This window comes from Sparus aurata, chromosome 5 (assembly GCF_900880675.1).
Source record: "Sparus aurata chromosome 5, fSpaAur1.1, whole genome shotgun sequence".
Classification (NCBI taxonomy): domain Eukaryota; kingdom Metazoa; phylum Chordata; class Actinopteri; order Spariformes; family Sparidae; genus Sparus; species Sparus aurata.
Window position 1 is genome coordinate 32,813,609 of NC_044191.1, and position 22,996 is coordinate 32,836,604.

At 41.8% G+C, this 22,996-nt stretch overlaps 1 protein-coding gene and 1 long non-coding RNA gene across 2 annotated transcripts; one reads left to right on the forward strand and one right to left on the reverse strand.

Moving 5' to 3' along the window:
• The first annotated feature begins 1,524 nt into the window (after window positions 1-1,524).
• Window positions 1,525-14,802, forward strand: LOC115581047 (uncharacterized). The gene is made up of 4 exons (XR_003983982.1): window positions 1,525-1,634; window positions 4,371-4,450; window positions 10,208-10,558; window positions 13,914-14,802. It is a non-coding gene; the product is annotated as an uncharacterized LOC115581047 (long non-coding RNA).
• Window positions 4,795-22,759, reverse strand: LOC115581046 (T-box transcription factor TBX5-A-like). Its single transcript, XM_030415866.1, has 9 exons — window positions 22,400-22,759; window positions 21,481-21,681; window positions 21,102-21,196; window positions 20,780-20,899; window positions 19,278-19,425; window positions 13,707-13,859; window positions 11,806-11,897; window positions 10,233-10,492; window positions 4,795-7,072 (listed from the first exon to the last, which is right to left on the reverse strand). The coding sequence occupies exons 2-9, from the start codon at window positions 21,673-21,675 to the stop codon at window positions 6,486-6,488; spliced, it is 1,650 nt and encodes a 549-aa protein (XP_030271726.1). The 5' UTR covers window positions 21,676-21,681; window positions 22,400-22,759; the 3' UTR covers window positions 4,795-6,485.
• Window positions 22,760-22,996: the final 237 nt, after the last annotated feature.

A 22,996-nucleotide genomic window follows, 5' to 3' on the forward strand; every position in this document is an offset into this window, starting at 1 on the left:
CTTTTCTTTTCACATCTCTTCCCTGTACGTTCATGAAGTAAACTGCATGTCCCTCCATTCAGCAGTCATATAAGAGAGCTGTGGTACATTACAGTTGATTTCAACACCTCCATGGCTTCGGACAGCAGGAGAGAGTGAAGATAAATCCACTTTCTAACACCAAAAGTGTCAAAAAATACAACAACTCTGCACTCTCCTCGCTCCTGCTGCCTCTACGCCTCCACTTTGGCCTTTTAGTCCAATTAACTGCACAGAAAGCCATTTTATTTTCCGATATCCAAATTGAAGTTCTCTAAAAGGCACCAATGCAACAAAAACATCCAAGAGCTGAAGTTCAGGGATTGACTTGCTTTTGCAGCTAACCCCAAGTGGCTGTTTAATTCTCAGCTCTGGAGGTCGCTCCCTGGGAAAAACACGCTCTTATTTGTTTGTATTTCTTTAATCCAATCATCTTGAACCTTGAATCTAAACTGAAAGTTCTGGGTTAAGACCCATCGCCCATCCAAGATTCATGGAAATCTGTTCAGTTTTAGTGTAATCCTGCTGAAACAACAACAAAACAAACCAACAGGGGTGAAAACTTGACCTTGTCGGCAGACGTAATAAACAGAGAAAAAAAGTATTCATTGTTTCCCCACCAGAATATTTTTCCTGACACTGTGGTCAAGAATATTTCTGTTCTTGTTAATTCAAAAATGTCCAATTAATATTTTTTTTTTTAAGATATAATGTCCAAATTCCTGAAATGGGGTGTATTTTGAGACCTTGGACTCATGATCTGAGTAAATTCTTCCATCCTGGCTGCGGCCCTGGACACATGCACAATAATGACCTGACAACGCTCCTCTACTCAAAGACTGCGAGGGTCCACAGCCGGTCTGTACAGTGAGCAAACGGGCAGAGCGGCAAAGTGAGATCCTGCTGGTAGTGATATCATTATGTTGTGTGTCGTGTCTGGACAAGGGGACAGGAGTGAGTTCAGGGGGGTTTTTGGGCCTGTAATCTCTTGATTGAATGGGTTTGTGTGTGTCAGTGTGTGTGTGTGTTTCTGCCTTGCTGGTTGTGTGTCTTTGTCTCAGAGAGAGTGTTCTTGTGTATCTGTGTTTTGGTGGGTGTGTGGTGTGTGTGTGTGTGTGTGTGTGGAGGATTAGCGTGCCTCTCCAGTCCTCTGGCTGTAATCAGACGGGACACTGGCTCCATGACGTCCCACAACCCCCACCACCACCCACTGCGGGAGCGCCTCTCTCCCTTTCACCCTGTCATGTGTGTTTGGCTGCCGGTCTTGGGACCTTGGCGGTATGTTAGGAGTTAAAACAATTATTCATGCTCACATCACAGTGTCCTTTTTTAGAAGAAGAAAAAAAAAAGAAACATTGCTTCCACTGGAGAGAGTGACAAGAAAAATCAGGGAGACAAAGATCTTCGTTTTGGACGTGAGGGCCATAACGCTCGCAACACGGACCGCCAGGCCCAACAACCTACGCCGGCTTTTAGATGACGTTTACGTACTTATTTCTTTCACTCAGGGATCGAACTTGTTTGAAAGTGAGAGTCCAGCATGAGCGGTAAAGATAACGCAGCTTCATCGGGGTGACAGTTCGAGGGCCGTCAGATAAACAACCATCGCTGATCAGGTTAGTCTGAGCCCTCTGACCCTGGACTGGCCTGTCTGCTGTTAGTTTGACCTTTAACCTCTCTCTTTGTCTTCCAGAGCGGCACACAGGAACGTCCAAGCACACACAGGCCAACCCCCAACACACACACACACACTCCTACTTGGCCTCTTATCCTTGACAGCTCTTATGCTCATATTAAGATCTACTTCAGTGATTTCAGGGCGGTTTCAGCCATAAACTCTCATTTAGGGGGAAATTAGCCTGGGTCTCAGTCTTGTAACTATACTGTGCTTAACAGCATTAGGACCATTCTTGTGGCTTTTAAATAACAACAAGGATGGATAGTATCATCCAAATAAACCTCCAGCAGATTACTTTGTTGCACCATATGTAATGGACATGCATTCATTGTTGTACATTATTGTACTGCCATTGTGCCGTCCTCTTAGTGCCATACAGTTCCTACTGAGTCTAATTACAGATACTTATGGCTTAGTATATCAACATGTGCTGAAAAAGAGTGGTTTGATTAGTCAATCGACCTATTTTACAATAATGCACTCTCAACTTTTGAACCCAACGAGGTCTGATGAAGCTTTAAAGGGGCTGAGTGGAACTTCTGTGACGTGCTGGAAGACGGTCGTTAGTTTAAGTTATTGGACCTCGTTTTTAAACTAACGGTAGCTACTGTTGCTCTCAGTGTGCAGAGCAGATAGAGGCACCGAGACACTTGAGAACATGCAGAAAGTCTCATCCCGTGGACTGTAATGGCAAATCCAACTACAGTCCTTCACAAAATGATCCACAGTCAAGGTATCAGTTGTGTTTTTTTTTTTGTGAGAAGCTCCTCTCTCCCACAGAAAACGCTGCTCCTCAAACGCCTCGCCTTTAATCCTGTCACACATTTCCATTTTTTATGTCTAACAGCTAGTTTGGCACATAAGACTTGATTTTGCTAAGCTGATCTGTAGTTGGTAGCAGTGGTTGCTCAGGCATGTGTGAGCTGACCAATCAGAGCAGACTTGGTATTTGGGAGGGAGAGCCTTAAAGAGACAGGAGCGTTTCAGCCAGTATGACAAAACTGACGGCACTAAGGCATGTAAACCTGTTCTATTAGTATCAGAATAAAATGATGATGGTAATATGTCTCTTTTTAGAGATGTGGAAGGTGTAATTTTTCACTTCACGTTACTATCCCGCTCACATTTTGCAAATTAGAAGTGATTAAAGATGTAAATTGCTTCAAATTGTTTCTTTCAATTGCCTAAAACAGGTTTTGGTAACACTTGTCTGTTGAAACAAATCCTACAGAATGAAAAACATGTACCTATGCAAACTTTTTCCTAGATCCGAGCCATCTTTATGTCCTGTTGCATCCAGTGTAACCGCTGTTTTACTCGCTGTGGCCTTTACTGCTGCAGTGACGGAGCACCATCAGACCCATAGAGACGAACCATAATCAACTTTACCAATTACACTCCATCTCAGACCACTTATTCCTCGCAAAATGGCATCACTAATGCTTGACATCACACAAATGTCTCTCAGTCCCCTGCAAGAGACTCTAAATACGCATTTATATATTCTAACCAATAGTTCAGACTGTAATGAAATAAAGCTTTAAAGAAGTCTTTTAAAAAGACTTACTTTGCAAGAGACATCGCTCTGCAGCTTTAACCGACGATACAGCAGAAACACAGAATGTCCTCAGGAACCCTCCCGGTTTAGTTGCTGTATAGAAAAACTTTTGTCTGCAGGCCAAACGACTGACATTTAAAAATGGCAATCTTTTTTTTTTGGTTTGTTTAAGCATGTGGCGTCTCGTCTGTACGGAGGACAGAAAAAGATGTGCGTGGATGTGGTTAACTGTGCTGTGTCTATAAGAAAGCATCGGACGAGGAGTAAGATTCAGATGGGGACGAGAAAAGGAGAATATCTGTGGAGTGTGTGTGTGTGTGTGTGTGTGTGTGTGTGTGTGTGTGTGTGTGTTGGGAGGGTGGGGGGGTGTTGGGGAGATAATGATAAGCACCACTTAGGCTCTTTGATCACAGAGGTTCATCAATCTACTGTCTGACCAGTGTGTCTGAGAAAGTCCTCCACAGATGGATTAGGATCCTTTACACACACACACACACACACACACATATGCACGTTCTGTGTTTAATATTACTTTACCACTTTAGCCAAAGCTTTATTCTCCCAGCCATACAGAGGTCATCACAGAGCAGCTCTGTTACTGTACGAGCGAGCGTGAAGCGATGCAATCCATCTTTCCAGGCTCGGAGGGCCCCCGCATGGAAACTCACTCCTCCGCCTCCCCCCCCTTCCTCGCCCCCTCGCTCCTCATCCTGCTGGCCTGAGTTTGTCTGGAGACGAGGGGTTAAGGAGGAACAGACCCTCTGAAGAGCTGCCTGCTTAACCTCTGACCTTATGGTGTATGAGAGAGAGAGAGAAAGGAAGAAAAAGGAGAGAGACGGAGCTCCGACAACTGACATATAACGGCATAATTACGTGTAAATTCAAGCTGGATGTTCAGGGATTTAAGACCTCTCTAAATAAATCTTAAGAATTGTGCTTTCGAAATAAAGGATGAGGTAAACTCTGAGCAGGTGTAAGGTGTAAGAGGTTAACAAAGAAAGATGTCAGGAGAGAGGAACGATGGCGGTTTAGGTGGAAGGGGGGGGGGGAGACCACCAACACACCCCCACCTTTCTTTGTTCTGCATCCAGGCTGACCCCACCTCTCTCTGTGCAGCAGGTTGTCAGTGAGAGCGTCCAGCTGGTGGAGACTGGAGATGCCAAACAACCTGTCAGAGATAAGAGGAGGCGGCCAAGGTATGCACAGCACCCCGGCACCCACAGCACTCCGAGTCCAAGAGTAAGAGACACCGTTGTTCGTTATGCTCGATAAGGCAGCAGCGTTACACTTTAAAACAATACGCTCTACCTCTTTGTGTGAGACACTTTTGGAACATGCATTTGGGAAAAGGTGCAGGCTCCAGTTGTTATCAGCTCCCTCTTATTGATACATGCATTGAAACTGATAAACTGCTCTGCACTTAAAAGAGTTTCCACTCCCCCGAGGTGCTGAGCGTACTTTAAAATAACCCGCTGGGAATGTTAATGGCTCGTCTCTGCCGTCACCTAATCACAAAGAAAGAACACTGCAACCACTTGACTTACGCAAAAATTCTCTAAAATTTATTCTGTATATAAATCTGTCTTTATTTCCATAGAACAGAAAATATTATTTTGTTTGTTTTTTTTTTATCACAACTATGCATCACCACTTAGAGATGGAGGGTGAAACCAGAAATAAACCTTCAAAGAGAAACAAAAGGTCTCTGAACAATACCGTCTTGTTTCACAAGTTAACAACATACTAATCTTTACAAATCTATAGTAATAAATACTATGAGCAGGAACAAAGCTATTAAAAAAAAATCTCATTGTCACACACGCGCGCACACACACACACGCATCCACACACAAATCGAATACATATCGAGGAATGACGACGAGGATTTGCTCTTTGGACACTGATGGTTTGTTATTTTAAAGCACCTTCTCACATTTTACTGAAATATAAAAACGGCTTCATTTTGCACAAAAATAAACCAAAAGTCTCAGCTTCTATTTTGCACGACGGGTTTCTATACAGTCAGCTGAAAAGGAGGAAGGTGGTGCTACAAAAACATCTGCATGGAAATGTATTCAACCCAATATTCTCGTAGCGGTTTATGTAGAAACACTGTTCGGTCGGAGCATTTGGATTAAAAAAAAGAAGTTTTTACAGCACTGTTGTGATTTGTTGTGTTGGCTGAGCAATCCTCGCATGTCAAGGATCAACACTGGACTCATGAATAATTCAGAAACAAACAAAAATGGGACAACAAACACACACACACACAACTCGAACGCTGCACTCCCGCTCTGACTGGTCAGCTCAGGATAAAAAGAGAGGCGAGCGCTCACAGGCCGGCTCTCAGTGAACGGGCGAAGCTGATTGGTCAGCTGGGGGTGACTAAGAGGACAGCGGTGACAGCTGCATGACGCTGAGTAGTGCATTTACCCAGAATGCAGTGGAAACAGTGTTTACAGGTCCTCCAGCCTGTAGCGTGGTCTAAACAAACTGTTTATCTCTATGGTGCAGCGCCTGCAGCTACTACTGCCCGTCTCATTGGAAATTAACTCATAGCATCCTTGAGCTGAGCTGACATAGGCTTTACATACGAACACGCACACACAGACGACTCATGCCTTTTATCCTTCACTGAGACTGAGCATGGAGCTGTGCTTTGCTCCACTATGGATTAAAAAAAAAAGAAAAAACAGGCTCCCTCAGGCTTTGCTGTGGGAGGTGAGATTATTTTGGTCAGTAAATGTTACTGCCTGTATGACAGTGGGTCACAATTTACATCCTTCACAACGGAGAGAGAGTGGGAGTCATTGAGAGGAGACGCAGGCGAGTGCTGTTCACGGTCTGGCCTTCACGGGGCTCACAGTGCAAACATTAGGATGACACCAGTCTTTGGGTTATGGGTAAAAGACGATAACGTACAACTTGGATTGTGCTGCTCGGATTCTTATATTTTTTTCTGAAGCATCATGGATTGTCCAAGTCCTGTCTTTTTACCGATCCACGGCTCCGTTCGACAACAGGGGAGATAGAACATGACTGACAGATGACACCTCTTCACACAGCACAAAATCACACTTTTCACAATTATTATTATTTTTTTTTTACAAAGGTAACATCACATTTAGTCCGCAGCATCTTTCAGAAGAGCAGAAAAGAAGGGTCGCTGAAGTCGAGACGAGGAATCTCTGTCCACTAATCAGTCTGTCAGGTTTATGTCCTCTGGTTCAGTTAGGAGGCGGCGCTCCACTCTGGGACGCCACACCTGATGTGTGTGTGTGTCTCTAGCGTGTGGTAGAGAGGAGGAGACAGGTTGGGCGTGTAGCGAGGATACTCTCTGAGAGGAGGGCTGAGCTGCCGGCTGTGAATGTTTTGGGAGCTCTGGGATGGAGGCCCGGAGCTCTGGCTCTGGTAGGGGTCGTGGCCGATGTGTTCTCCCAGCGGAGGAGAGCTCTGGTGGGCTATGGCGCTGAGTCGAGAGCCCTGAGGGCTGGAGCTGTAGGGAGGATGAGGGGTGTAAGGTGGGTAGGGTTCCATGGGGGTCATGGCGGAGGGAAGCGGGCAGGTGTATGACCAGGATGTACAGTTGAGCTCATCCAGTCTGGGCTCTGAGCCGGCAAACATGCACGCCTGACGCTGTCCCATGTCTGAGCTGTAGGGGGAGTCAGTGAGACCCAGGGCAGGGTTGTTGGAGAGGCCGGGTGGAGGAGGAGGGTAGGAGGAGGGGTGATAGTAAGACTCGCCCTCGCTCGGTGAGCTACCGGCGAAAGGTTTCTTGTACGGGTGCTGGCGGTTTCCCGACGGGCAGTTCTCCCCCACTACAGAGGGACACAGAGAAAAGATTTTTTTTCAGTCCGACGCAAATTACAACAAGTGAGAACTGCAAAAGTTCAAGTTCAAGAAGCTGAGACGAGAACACAATGTACACATGAGGAAACGTTTTAGATTAGCTGCTTATACAGGACGTATGATATTAACTTAATCACAAACATGATGCCAGGGTTTAGTTTCAGGTCATGATGTTCGCCACATGTTTCTAGTCCGTTACCTTCTGGGTACCAGCTTGAGTCGCTCATGTGGTATTCAAAAAGTTTGACTTCTCCTTTCTTTACGTTAGAAAAAATAAATGAAAGGAAGACAGTTTATATTCCTCAGACCAAAGTACTATGAAGACACTGGGATTTGCAAACCTTTTAAGAATGTTCTCATTATTTTTATATAATAATGTATTTTTTAATCTAATATCTATTCATATTTGTCTCATATTTATTACTTTTATCTCATAATTTAGATTTTCTATTTCTTTTTCTATTTTTTTAATTTACCTGTAGCTCATGTATTTGTGTTTTTTATCTATACAATTTCGATTTGTGTTTTTAAAATTTCATATTTAAGACTTTTCTCATAATTTTGACTTTATATCTGATACGTTTGACTTTATATTTCTAATTATGACTTTTTTTATCTAAACATTTTGACTCATCATTATGACCTTATCTCATTTTTGTGATTTACAATCAAAATCTTTTTTCAAGCAAGCTTAGTTTTCCTCTTTTTTTTTTTCTTTAGCTGGCAGAAATGTGCCTCTACAGTCAGTCAGGGTTGTACTTGGTATCAGTGCAGACTTTTAGTTTAGTTTGATTATTTGACAGCTGTTACAGCACCAATGTGTGTGTGTGTGTGTGTGTGTGTGTGCACAATTAACCGAGCAGCAAGGATAACACAAAAAGTCAGAGGACTTATTTCCATTGTGTTCCTTGTGGTGGTTACACGTTGCGGCTGTGCGTGTGTGTGTGTGTGTGTGGAGAATTAGCTTGTCCACTGGCTTTAATCAGACGTACAGCATTAGTGGCATATAACAACACAAAACACATCAATATACAGAAAATATTCACCATGTTCATTCACCACATCATGTTTCATGTTACAGCGAGAGCTTCATGTCTACTCGACTGTCTTCACAGTTCCTGTAAGACATTTTTGTGAGGAGGAGTCCAGATTTAAAGGTCCTTTGTGCCTTGATTCAGATTAATTCTGCATGTAGAGATGTTTATTTTAGCTGCACCAGCCTGAAAGCACATTACTCTTCATCAGAGTTGCACCCGTGCTGAGTTCACTTAACAGTTCAGTGTCACCCGAATATTCCTCCGCTTGAGTTTTGTTGCAGCCGTAGAAAATGTTTCAGAATCTAATTATTGAGCGTTTTCAGCCTCATTACACTTTTTTTCAGTCTCAACACTAATAAAGTCTCTCCTCTCGCAGAGTGCAGAAGTATTTGCATCATCGTTACTGATTTTATTCTAGCTGTTGATTAATGTGTCTGAATAAACTCATGCGAGCGAAATGTGTAAAGGACCAGTCAGGAGATTAATTATTTAATGATTCAGTCAGCGGCTGTCTTAGTAAATCTGATGATAATTACACAGTTTGCAAACACAAACTGAATGCCAGTCACAACACACATAAATGTTTATCTAGTTTAATTTAATCAAGCTCAGTGGAACATAAAAAAACAACCCATAGAGACGTCTGATGTCCTCCCCAGTTACAGAATAAAGGTGTCTTTTTGTAAGTTACGCGTTACATTGAGCAGTAACACAATGAGGCAGATGTATAGACATCAGCATTGTTTATCTCAGGATTGCAGTGTTTTTTGGTCACCGCCTCTCAAATCCCGGATGATAGAGTGTCCTTGAATGCACCACAAAGAGTTGTAAAGAGGATGCTGTGACTTAACTGACACGTATAAAGAATTAGATTGATCACAGTGGTGAGATAGGATTTGATTTTTGCACCAGCTGTCTGAAAGGTAGGAAGCTACTCTACAATCTGATCTGAGGGTCCAGCCTGGTTCTGACCCGGTTGTGAGCCCACCTGGGAATACAAGGTGTCGTGAGCTTTGGTCTTTTTTGGCACAGTGCTTGTCTGGTCTCGCTCGCTCGCTACTTGTCGGTGAGGGTTGTTAGTGCCGGTTTAATATGGTGTTCCTCAAGGACACGTTCTCGGACCTATTCACTTTTCTTTATACAGACTCCTCCTGGTAATTTGTTAACTTAATTTGTAACTGTTTTGCTGATTTAGTTCTTTCTACACGTCTCACTGAGATTTATAACTACCTAACTTTTAGCTCGTTTGATAATTTAAAAACCTGGCGCCACGATCTTGACTGGTTAACAGAAGCAAGATCCATTGCCTGTCTGCTCGCATCACTACACAGTCTACCCGTATTATTAATGATTGTTTTAAAGGACTCACTTATAATCCAACACCCTCATATATTAACGAACCAAGCCTTACTTGTAAAAGCACCAATTCACAACAGAAGACCAAACTCTTTAATGAACTTACTCACAGGCACCAAATGTTTCCCACATGAGCACAACTTGGCGACAGTTGCAGGGGAAAACCTCAGAGATTATCAGCGACTGCCGCTCATTTCACGCCCGAACCAGAACTCTAAGATCTTCAGTTGCTTTTCTTTAAGATGTTCCCAAAAAACATTTTTAAATCTGGTGAGGCTGCTCTCTGTGTTTACGACCCTAAACTGTGGAGAACCACCGTGTTGGATCTTAGAACAGTTAACTCCAGTGGAATTCATAAAAAATAAATTAAAGACCGCGTCTTTTTAATTTGGGGCGACTGCATCACTATTAATCTTTCAGTGTATCACGATTAAAAGGTCTGTTTCTCCTTCACTTATTGCAGTTGTTGCATGTTTAAACTTATTGTTATTGCTCAACTTCTATCCTGCTCTGTTTGACACTTTGCATGTAAAGATATTGTTATTACGTTTATATCATTTTTTAACGTGAGACAAATTATTATTCCCGCTGCTGCTATTGAAATTCAAATGATTCCAGTAAGTTTATGAATATTGTATCACATGCATCATATCTGCACACGTGTCCAGTTCCATTTTGTTTTTATAGCTTTTGTCATTTTTCTCTGCACAGTGTTCTGAGAGCAGCGTCCTCCTACCTTTCCTCTTGGAGCAGTGGTACACCTGCGGCTGCTGGCTGTGCTGCAGGTGAGGATGAGGATGAGGCAGGATGTAGTGGGCGGAGGCGGCGCTCAGCAGCTCCTGGGGGCTGCTGCTGTTCAGGCCGTTCTCGCAGCTGTAGGGGGATCCGACTTCTTCGGGGGAGCCCCGCAGACCCCGGCCCTCCCCGCTGAAGGGGCTCCCGGTGGAGCAGGCTCTCTGACGGACGGTGCTGCGGGGAACCACAGGGAAGTCCTTACTGAAACGGAAAGATGCAAGTCAGATGAAAGGAACAATTTGCATCTTATTGCCGCTTTGGCCTCAGGTATGCTGCACAGAACTGCCTCCCCAGACCGGTATTTCTGTTACATTAAACCCTTCCTGCTTGTATTGTTCTTGTGTTTTTTTTTTCTTTCCTTTTTCTTTCAAGTCTACTTAGCTGCTCTCAATCCCTTCAGCTCTGATCTCTCTCTCTCTCTGTACACACTGCACTCTTGGTGAACTCTGTGGTATGTTGGGGACAGCGGGCCACATCTCCCTGACTCTCGCTGAGATAGTGACACACACACACACACACACACACACACATACAGACAGCCTGTGCCGTTGTGAGATAATTCGCCCGGTCTAAAAATAAACATCCATCCGTGTGTCACTTCGGATACACTCTCCTCTCTCCTCCGCTCTGCTCTCCTCTGGTCTCCACCAACCACAGCAGCACAATAACACAGGAGCGCTGCATTTAATACAACCCCTCTTTCCTCCCCTTCGTCCTCATCCTCCCCCATCCCCTCAGTAACAGCCTCTCCCCCCCCCCCCCCCCTCACTGGCTTATTAAAATCTCTAAACCGCCTGCCACAACAACACTTGAACGAAGATTAGTTAAGCACGCAAACGGACACCATGTAGGGGTCATCAGCTGATCAGCAGTGACAGTGTAAGAGACCAGCAGCGGTGTGATATCATCCGTCCATCAATGCTCGGCGCGTCCTGTTTGTGCTGCGCGTTCTGGACGGCGTTTCGGGCTAAGATCAACCTTCAGGTGACAAAAAAGCTCACATCCCCTTTGTACCACTTGGCTCCACTCGCTCACTCAAGCACACACGTCTTAGACCATATGCACCCCATCATAACACTCCTCAGAGAGAGGGATGGATCTGTTTTTATGCATGTTTTAATAAGGAACAGTTGGAGGGTGGATTCAACATTTTCTTATGAGAAGAACCAAATGCACAAAACAAAGTAAAATAGTAACCGATGTGTCTGACACACACAGGAAGATAAAGATAAATAATTAGGCTCTTTGCTCAGAGCTTAATGAAAATAATGCAAATGGAAAATAATGAAAAATCAAAGGATGGACTGTTAACAACAAGGATGCGTTAAGAAATATTTCTCAGGTAACAGATGTTAGGTGCCAGATTTAATTAAATTCTGACTCTCTGTCCTTTAAAAAGCACCGTTTTACCTCAAGGTGAAGGGTGCTGGTCACATTTTGTGGTTGGGAACTTCCTTCTTTTTATGGATTTGTTTTTAATTCTCTCTCACGCACACATATAAAGCTGTACTCACCTTTGCAGCTTGGCCATGCGGTGCAGCTCGTTGTCGTCGCTGCCTCTGAAGCCCTTCGCGAAAGGATTATTTTCTATCTTCAGCTGTGTAATCTGAGAACAAAACAGAAAATGTGCAGATAACTTAGTCACAGTTGAAGCACAGGCCTGAAGAAACACAGTCCAGAAACACTTGTTTTAACAATTCTTTTCATTGGCTGAAAGTCAGTAGCCGACTCTTCATCAGAGGCTCTGCAGATGTTAAAAGCGGCCCCGCTGCTGAAACTCTGCACGGCCAACATTCCTCAGACGCTGACGTTTCCAGCGCAGCGGACAGCTGACACTGAATAAACTGTTTACCCAAACAGTCGCCAGGTTTAAAGATTTCGGGCCAAAGCTTTTAGAGGTCCAGAGCTCGGCGCTTTGATGTCTTCACGAGTCTTCAAGCTCTTTCTCTGTGATGTCATGGAGGGAAACCTCCGAGCCGTGTGTCCATCACGCAGCAGGCGAGTGGACTGGAGCTCAGGTCCAAACAAACTTTGAAGTGCTGATAATATTGATGGCCTCCTCCGAACTACCGGATCATTGCTCTCATTTTTATGCACAGATGTTGGAATTAACACAGAAGTGTGACACCTACAGTATTTGTTACCGCGGGAACAGAAAGTTTTAAATTTCTTTTCATATAGTAACCACGTTTAATTAACACAACTCTGAAAGTTAAAAATAACTCATATTACAACTGCAGCACCAGATCTACTACTACAATTAATAATGTTATTATAAATTAGTAATAAAGCTTGAAATACAAATTATGCATTTATGTATTTATATATATATAAAAGTCAAAAATAGACAGTTACAATAATTACATTTATACCATTTTAAAAAGTATTAATTAATACATTAACTGCAATATTTTAGCTGTTCAGTATAAATAAATAAAACAAAAGTTTCAACAGCAATGATGGATTGAACACTTGTTGTGCATCTATTTTCTGGGCCTTTATCTGTTTTAGTCACTTTTTAATTATACAATAAATAATATAAAACCATCATGAAGCTGTAGATAAATGTGTGCAAAATGTAAATGATTTTATTAAGTTTACAATCGCAGTTGTGTGTCTGTTTTGGTCTTGTGAGATGTCCCAGAATGCCCTTAAAGGAGCCTATGAATAAAATATACACTGAGCAAATTTGCCTTACAAAATATGCTGTGTGTAAAATTAAATCTATGCAGAAAAATTTGTGTTTAAAGTTATTTTATGTTTTTTTCTTACGATCAAATCGAAGCAGCTATCTTGTGAAAACTTCAGCGACAGCGGAGCGCAAAGCCTCGACAATCTGTCTTTCTAGTAGAGGAAGTCGAATCAGCCGAGATCAAGAGAAAGAAACAGGTCATTACAGGCCAACACACACACACACACACACACACACACACACACACACACACACACACATGCTCTCACATAAGCTCACACACTCACGGATAATTTATTTTTGGACATGTTTACAAATACCGAGTACGGACACATAAACAAAGAAGATGCAAAATTAACTTTCTGGATACAAAAGACGGACTAACACAAACACAGGCAGAAACGTGTGTGTGTGTGTGTGTGTGTGTGTGCGTGTGTGTGAGAACACGTGTGAGAGACAGAAGTTCGAATGTGGCCAGTGACCAAAGGCAAATATTCTTATCTAAATGCTCACAAATTTGACAGTAGAGCAGATGTGATTTGCACACTTGAGACTTTGAGATCTATTTCCATAATTGTGAGAATAACTACGAGGCTCAGAGCCTTCACATTCAAAAACCTCCAATCACTGCTCTTTTTTTTTGTTTTTTTTTATCCATACCCCTTTCTAAAACACTAAGAAGAGGGTTTTCCTGCGTTCCGGCAGTGTTCTGGTGCGCTGTACCTTGTGGTTCTGGTAGGACGTCACAGCGATGAAGGCCGTCTCAGAGAAGACGTGGGTGCAGAAAGCCGTGTTTTTTGAGCCGAAGCCGTTATTCTCGTCCGCCTTCACGATGTGGAGACGAGGCTGGTATTTGTGCATGGAGTTGAGTATTATCTGCGCGGGGAGGAGATTGAGAGGGTGAGACTGACAGACCTGTCATGTTTGCAGATGCTGGGAGCTGGACTGTGGACTGGAGGCCAGGTGGAGGGTGAACACACATATATATGTCAGAAGGTAAACAGATTTCTTGGATGATATCAATCTTTAAGACAGAGACTTGCTGTTTACATAGTAGTGGGATCAAACTGATGTAGGCCAGGAGGAAAAACAGATTCATATTTAGTTTTTAGCTGAATACGGTGGGCGGGTTAGATTTACGTTAATTCAGGGAATAAAGCAGAGATCTTAATTTTTTTGTGTAAACGGCTGTATTTAGGTGGATGGTATATTTATGAGAAACAAACATGGCTGCCACCTTTAAACCAAGCGATAAGGGAAACATTGTGTCATTATATCACGATATTCACAATAACTACTGTTAAAAGATTAAATACTGAAATCCTGTTAATAACACACATACGATAATATCCAGGGAAGATGTTCGATCTTGTGCTTCTTTTGTTTATGAGTTCATCTGGTCGCCTCGTACTTGAAATTTGTCGCTTTTACGCTGATATAAAATTTGTTTTGAATTTACCAAGAAAACGAGACAAAAAAAACACAGTAAACAAGGTTACAGATACATTTGATTGTTTTTTTTTCCCCAAAATATCATGAAAATATCGTTATCGTGAATTTGTTTGTCCACAATAATTGTGTATTGAAAATATATAGCTCTCAAACAGACCACGTGGTGGTTTTTTTGTTAATTTTTGTATTGTGTATTACAAAATACAATATAATTTAACCATTACAATCAATCTCCTTGTCTATGTCAGCTGAATTGTAAATGTTTACATCTGTTGTATCCTGTGTTTTATTCCCCAAAAGCCTAACAAGGTACGAAGACTGCAAAAACAGTACATTTAATTAGATGTAACAATATGTACATGTATCGTCCCTGTCAATTAAACTAATAAATAAATAAAAATACATCTGTGAATCGTTGTTTGCAATGTTTCTGTTTCTGTAAGCCTGTTTGCCAAGGCTAGCCTACATTAGCATTCTTGCTAAATCTTGCGTGTTTACATTGTGTTGCACATTTCTATACTGATGTTCATGAACTTAATCTGTCCGCTAAAATTAATAAAACTTCATATACGTTTAATTTAATGACGTTTAACATGGTTGGACTGTGATGTCGCGTTAGCAACAACAGTCACTTCCGGGTATAAAACTGACAGTTGATTAGCATCTTTATGCGAAATCGTTTAGTTAACTTATTTATTTCTGTTGTTTATTTTCAGGCGTAACTGTAAAGATATAAAGTTAAACATGAATCATACTTGTGTCTCCATTTTATGCTAACTGCTAGCTTGGTTCAACTCAAGCTGCCATTTTGAAATTAGCTCTCCAAACTAACATTGATAAAAATTGTTGTTATTCAACCTACTGAGACACGAAAGCAACTAAAATGTATTTTAGATTAATTAAATGTAGCCTTATACACTTTGAAATTAATTGTAAACATTGTGTCGCTGGTGGAGTTGATGAAATGTCCAAATATATAAATATAGGCCACTTACTTGCTACTAACATTTTATCATTTTAAAGTCAAACACGTAAATATTTTAATGTCTCTGCTGTGCTGATTTCATGTAGCGATTATATTGGTTTGCAAGTGTCGCCATCGTATGCTAACTGCTAGCTTGGTTCAACTCAAGCTGCCATTTTTAAATTAGCTCTTTGATAAAATAGTTGTTGTTCGGCCTACTGAGACACGAAAGCAACAAAAAGGCATTTTAGATAAATGAAATGTAGCCTTATACACAAATATATACACACAGGCATTTTACTTGCAACTAGCATTTTACAAACATTTACAGTCTGTGTGAATGAATCTAAATTATTTCCCAGATAAAAGAAACTTCACAAGTGTAAATTGGACCAAGGCCTTGTGTGTGTGTGTGTGTGTGTGTGTGTGTGTGTGTCTGTGTGTGTGTGTGTGTCTGTGTGTGTGTGTGTGTGTGTGTGTGTGTGTGTGTGTGTGTGTGTGTGTGTGTGTGTGCACGGTCGCGTCTGTTTATCCACAGGGGCTCAGTTTAATCGCAGTGACGTCTCCACCGCTGACACGTATGAGCTAATGGACTCCAGTCACTGAAATCATTATTACGTCTAATTTAACAAGCCTGACGAGATTACGCGTCTGTTTGTTTCTGAGCGCGTGCACAACAAAGCCTGCTCACCTGCTCAACAGTGTGTGTGTGTGTGTGTGTGTGTGTGTGTGTGTGTGTGTGTGTCGCTCTGCCCTCCTCTGATTTATGCAGTGTTGTGAAGTCTGCCGAGTTATTTTCAGGAGAATGAGCTGCTGCCACCTGAGATCAGGACTGGACCTGGTGCTGGACTGCAGTTTGTGTCATCTCTCTTTTAAATTAAAAACACCACTCAGGGTTAATTATCCTGAAAACATATTATGGCTGTTTAAAGTGTCCAATAGAACATTTACACTGAGAGATTAATGATTTACATCCCTATCATGAGGTGTACTGTCTTTTAAGTGTGTTTTTTTCTCTTTTATGTAGCCTAAAAAAATAAAAGTCCATGACTACACTGAAAAAAGTCACATGGGGTGTAAAGTTTCGTCACTATACAATATTATATCAATCATTTGGTCAAGATGCGATATTTGTAGATATCACAAAGTCGGCCATGATCATCTGATTCGATACAGAGGCCTCCGATCGATATGAGGTGACATCATCTGTTCATTTAACACATCAGTTACATTTATATCGACTCACAAAAAGCAACTAAAATACAATTTGACAATTTTATTACTGAACTCTTCAGTGGAAATATTATTTTATCAGTCGATCCAGACGTTTAAATGGAAAACAATCTGTTGTTTTAAATAAAAAAAACAAAGCATCGTTTAGACACAGTGACATAGATGTATCATGGGATTTTCAAAATAAAGGTATATCTTCACAATGGCGGCGATATGAATCACTGTTTTCATTTGCATCGATGCTGTTGGATCTTTGATCGTTGAATCGATGTATAGATCCGGATCGATGCATCATTAGACCCCTAATCTTATCATTCTTACTTTAAATGTGTTTTGTTTTGTTTTGCAGCCTAAAAAAAGTAAAGATCCACGACTACACTGTAAAAAGTCACCAATCTTTTGTTTAAAATTAATGTAAATATGCAATATTTAATGATTTTTTGTTCATTAATCGTACCACTGTAAAGACAGATTCAGTACTAATTAAACTTTTGAGTGGTCGTTAATTATTTCATGTTTCGTAAAAAAATAAAAAACTACCACTAATTGCTAAATTAAATTACTCAGCAGATGTTATAATAATAATAATAATAAGAAGAAGAAGAAGAAGAAGAAGAAGAATGCACAGATGAATCCGTATGTTCAGTTTTTGTAAGTAGCATCTGCAGCGTATTAGCAGACTTCCCAGCATGCATTGTTTGAGAGTTAAACCTTTCTGTGTTGCCTCAACAACAGAATCTATAGAAAGAATAAAAGTTATCACAGTGACTTTATGTCGTGTGCAGCGTGTTTAACTGAAAATAGTAATTTCTACAACTTAGCCTCCGGAAAAGAAATAGTTAATGTGAACTAATGATTTTGAGACAAACACGCTCAAGTAAAGTTGTCATGTCGACTACGTACTAAGTTGATACAAGAAGACATGTTGAGTTTCAGATTAAAGCGGTTTAAGACGACAGGTTTTTATTCAATTTTCTTGTAAAGTCAACTAATTTGGGTGAAGAGTGAGCAGGGAAAAGACTCCGGCACACCGTCCACTTCACGTCTAATGAGAACAACATTCAGAACTTTTTCTTCTTACAAGACGATGGAGGAAACTGTTTTCATGACCAATCACATCCCTCAATATACCATCAAACAAAAAAGTCTTGTGTCACCAACTAATCTTTGGTATATACAAGACAAAACATAGAGGATTTAATTATTTTTGGTTAATTAAACACATTTTCAAATGTTCAGAACTTATAAACACAAGTTCTTCTTACAAAAATGTAACTTGTGACTTGGAGTGATGGAAAGTAACAGTACATTTACATATATAATTAAGTAAAACTGTGAGGTGCTTGAGTACAGAGAATATATAGTTTTGTAATTTGTATATTTTTTACACCACTACATTTTTTAGAGTTACTTTTCAGGTTGCATCCTGCATCAGAGCCAAAGGAATGAATTTTTTATTGTATTATAATCATAGTAATTATTACTATTAATCTGCAGTTGCATTAAAAAAACTAAACACAGCTTTCCATAAAAATGCTGAATATCTTTTGTATCTATCTGATAATCAGCAAGACGAACAATCAATCAACCTAAAGTACAAAGTATTTGACTTACATAAACAAATATATATATATTGGTCCTTTAATTGAATTTAATATCAGATACTTTCAGACTTTTAATCAAGCATTTGTACTTTTATCCAAATAATATCTAAAAACTAATTCTCCACTTTTTCTCATGAATGATTTATGGTTTCTTTTTTTTTTTTTTTTTTTTTACAACATTGCAAACAGAAATCAATCAACTCGTTAAAATCATGATCAGCATATTAGCAGAATTCCCAGCATGCATTGCTCAAGAGTCAGAACTCTCCTGAGACATTTAAATGTTTGTATAGTTTGAATGAAACAAGGTGATGGAGACACCTGATGGAGCAGCTGCAGCTGTTATGTCCAGTGACCCAGATGACGTCACAAAGTTACATCAACACGGTGTTTTAATTAGAGACTGAATCAGATTAAGTCTCTTTAACTTTGGAGGTCAAGTTGAGTTTGTAAACTAAATTTAAAGTTTAGATGCTGGAAAAGTTTGTTGGTTCTGACTCATTACAGATTGTTTTCTCAAATTCAGACACATTTTTACATTTTTAATTCACAAATTTGCTTTTGTTTTATTTCCAATTCAGTTCAAAAAACTTTATTTGTCTCCAGGGGGGCAATTAAAGGCACGTGGAGTGCGTAGAGATATATGCAGACAGAAACACGTCAGCACGTTAATTTAATAGTGCATAAAAAAACATTAAAAAAAAGTTTAAATCCAGCACAGAACCGAGACCAGAACCGCGGAGTCAACACCGTGAAGGTGATGAAATAGAGACACAAAACTACCAGGGTTCTGCTACGGCAACACCACTGGGACAAACCACACGCAGAGCTGCAAAACTAATATTTAGTTTACATGTATTTTTTTCCTCTCCCTTTTTATTTTCTGTCATCTTCTAATGATTATTTCAGACAGTGGGACGTGATTGTGTGAATAAAATAATAATATGTTGTTCTTTATGTCAGGTCGGATGTGTTCGGCCTTTTTTATTGATCTGTTCGGAAACATCGTTTTGGAAAACTGCTCTGAAGAAGAAGACTCACGTGTCCAAACGGGTCCAGGTGGTTGTTGGTCAGTTTGAGCTTCTGGAAGGAGACGAGCTGGCGGCTCCAGTGCGCTCCGGTGGCGGGGGAGTCCGGGTGGACGTAAAGCCTCCCGGGCATCGCGGGCTCTGCCTTCCCCGTCACCGACCTGCACGACACACACACACCCACACAAATAAACAGTCAGCAGATGAAAACACACAATCCGGTCACAGAAGTTTGTCTGTCACGCAACGCTCCGTCCGGCGCCCCGTGGCGCAGCAGGCCGTCTGCAGAGTGAGGGCCTTTCTGCTGCTCTAATTAGACACACAAGCTGCACTTAGCTTTTTTTATAAAGTCTACAAACAGATTAAAAATGGACCTGAGCTGAGCCGGACTGAAATAACTCGCCTTCCTTTAAATATTGCTGTTATTTTCAACCGAGGAAGTGCTGCCTTGAGGCGAAGAAAAAAAAATCTCAGATCACCAGAAAACTGACACGAAAAAAAAAAAAAAAAAAAAAAAAACACCAAGAGAGGTGCATTTTTATTATAATTATTATAGTTATTATTTATTTACTTTTAAACCTGTGAGCTACTGGACTATTTTCTCGCTGAGAATAGAAGACAGAACCAGAACAGTTTGAGTTTTCGTTCAGCGCGTTAATTTTTTTAAACGAACGTGTTAAATCTGCAGCTCCTGTGACTTCTAAACCAGCCACGGCTCGAAAAATAGCGAGATGAGGCTTAAACTTTAATGAAGACTTCAGTCATCTCCACCTCGGACTGCAAAAAAAAAAGGCCCTAAAAGAAAATATGCATCTTGCATGTTGGTGTGTTTAAATTCTGCGCCATGCGTAAAGGTCAAATGGCGCGATTTATGATATTTTGGACACTAATTTGCAGCCTGTCGGATCGATCAGCTGCAGGTTACCACCGGTTCATATAGTACCCGGCTGTCTGCTGCTCTGAGGAGGCAGAGCGCGGATGGATCTCACTGCAGAGTCAGTGGCTCTGCTCGGATTCTTCCTCCGCAGCAGCAGCAGCAGCAGCGCACAGCTGAATGGGAGACTTTAATCCCGCTCTGACTGCGCCGTCTGTCCGCCCGGTGAACCCTTCTTACTCTGATTTAACCGGCGGGCAGTCACGGGGGTAAACACGGGGGAACTAGGCCATCCCAGTCTGCAGCAGGACCCGACCTTTAACACAGCGCGGGGGCGGGGATGGAGAGGAGTGGAGGCGGAAAACCACAACAACACAGCTCACCTACATGTCAGTGTTACAGGGAATATCAGCGAGAATGTCAATTAAAAAAAAAAAAAAAAAAAAAAAAAAAAAAACTGGGACTCTGATCATTTAATGTATATATGTTGGATAGCGGTGGCTGGCTGTGTTTTTAGTTTTACGCACGACTCATGCGTAAAACCGCAAATCATGAACAAACTAAGTCTATCGTGGAGGATCCTGCATCACATTGGAGATCTGAGGGTTCATCTGCGTGTGTAAATGTTGTGATGTACGAACCATTTGTTGTCCGCGAATTTGTATCGATGGTCGTCCGCTGGCACGATGTCCATCAGGAGTATGTACTTGGTTTTGGGGTTGAGTCCTGTGACCTTCACCTTGTAGCTGGGGAACATCCTCCTACAGGAAGAAGAAGAAGAAGAAGAAAAATATTATAAAATCTCAGAAGTTGGATAATAAACTAAAAACAGCTGAGCGGCCCTCGGAGGCCAAACGTCCCCTGGGTGCCTGGAGCATATTGTGCATTTGTGTGCAGTTTACACAACTGCTTCTTCCAAAACAAAACAAAAAAAAAAACTGAATAATTATCTCTTCTCTCTACCTTCCAGCCTTGGTGATGATCATTTCCGTCCCCACTTCGTCAAACTTCGTCCAGAGTTCTCTGTCGTGGAGGAAAACTTTGATGCCGTCCATCCCCTGCAGCGAGAAAAACACAAGCAAGCAGGAAACATTCTCAGTTAGCTATTGTAGAATTAAAATAGTGATGTAAACATTTGGAATAAAAGTTTAAGATCCCTCAGCATCTCGAGTCGTCGCGCAAATCATCGGGTAAATTCAACCAAACACTCACCAAAAACACTGAGCTGAACATTTCTGCACCAGCAAATTCTTTAATATTTAATTCATGAGGCAAAAACTGCGTAAAAGTCCGGATGATGTAAGTTCAAATCAGTGATCAATAATTAATCATCCATATTTACATTCTGGTCGGCGGTGCAGGCCGCTGCCTGCTGCTGCTGCTGCTGCTGCTGCTGCTGCTGGCTGGAGGCTTTCTGCGGTGAAGGTGGAGAGTTTAAGGTGTAGCTGCGCTCCGCCTGCTTGTTGTCTTTTGGGGAATCCATGCAGTCCGAGTCCGGACGGTCTGCGAGGCCGAACTGGTCCCCTCCGTTCGCCATGTCCCACTGACACACACACACACACACACACACACACACACACACACACACACACACACATATATTATAATTTATTATTACCTACACATTTGAGCAAATAAATGCCTAAACTCAGCTCCAGAATAAAATAATTGAATATTGTATTTTTTTCAATAGATGGGACAAAAAAATAAATAAATTAAAAGCTACAAAAACCAAACAGGCGAAATAGAAAATGTTTGATAGTTGAGATTTTCTGAGAAAATGTGAAATGCACATTGAGAGTTATTCACATTTTCACATCGCGCTGCACAAAGAAAACACAACAGAAATCTGGTGTTCTCCCAACAAATCACATCACAGCGACCTCCGCTGTAAACGATCCAATCAGCTAATTACAGACTTAGAAACTGAAAGAAGATTAAAATGTGCATGAACCTGAACTTCAGCACTGTTTTTTTTTGGAAGCGGGATGAAAGAACACAACATCACAAGCTGCTGTTTAACGGCTGCAGAGGGCTGATATTTATATTTTCAATTCAGCCTTTACGCACGAGGAGGAGGAAGAGGAAGAGGAGGACTGGAGCTTCACTGTTAAAATGTAAAAATGGAGACAAAATGTAGCGCTGACAGCAATAAGCTTAATGTGTCTGGTATGTGTCTCTATATGCACACACACGCACACACACACACACACGCGCACATATATATATATACATATGATGTCCTCCCTGCGGGCCTTTACCTCACACGCACGGCTCTGCTCCTCCCGCACGGATCACGCTCATCCTGCTCCTCCGTCCTGCTCTCTGATGCTCGCTTTGATTCCCACTTATGTTTTCTTTAAAAACAAAAATCCACCAGCTGCTCCTCACAGATCCTCCACGCTCCCCGCGTGCAGCGCTCACATAGATATCACCGCCTTGGTTTGCTTCTCCGCGCTCCCGTGGTTACACACACTCGTCCGCTCCGCCGCCCTCGCGTCGCCCGCCGGCTGCAGCGGAGGTTCAGGTCCGTTCAGCGCGGCTCCTCATTTACATGGCGCCCCCCCCCCTCTCTCTCTCTCTCTCTGTCGCGCGCTCCTCGGTGCCCACGCGGACTCGGTGAGCGGTATCCCGGTCTGAACCCAGCTCATCAGATCCTTCATTACAAATGGAGTCCGCCTCAGACACTCCGCCCTCCCCCTTCTGCCCTCCCTGCGCTCCCATAGGTCTGCACGGTGCATCGGTATCTGCAGCCCAAATCACGGCGGCGACACTGGCCAATCACACTCACACACACACACACACACGCTTGGACTTACACATGCACATACATACACGTGCATGCGCAGTCAAGCAGT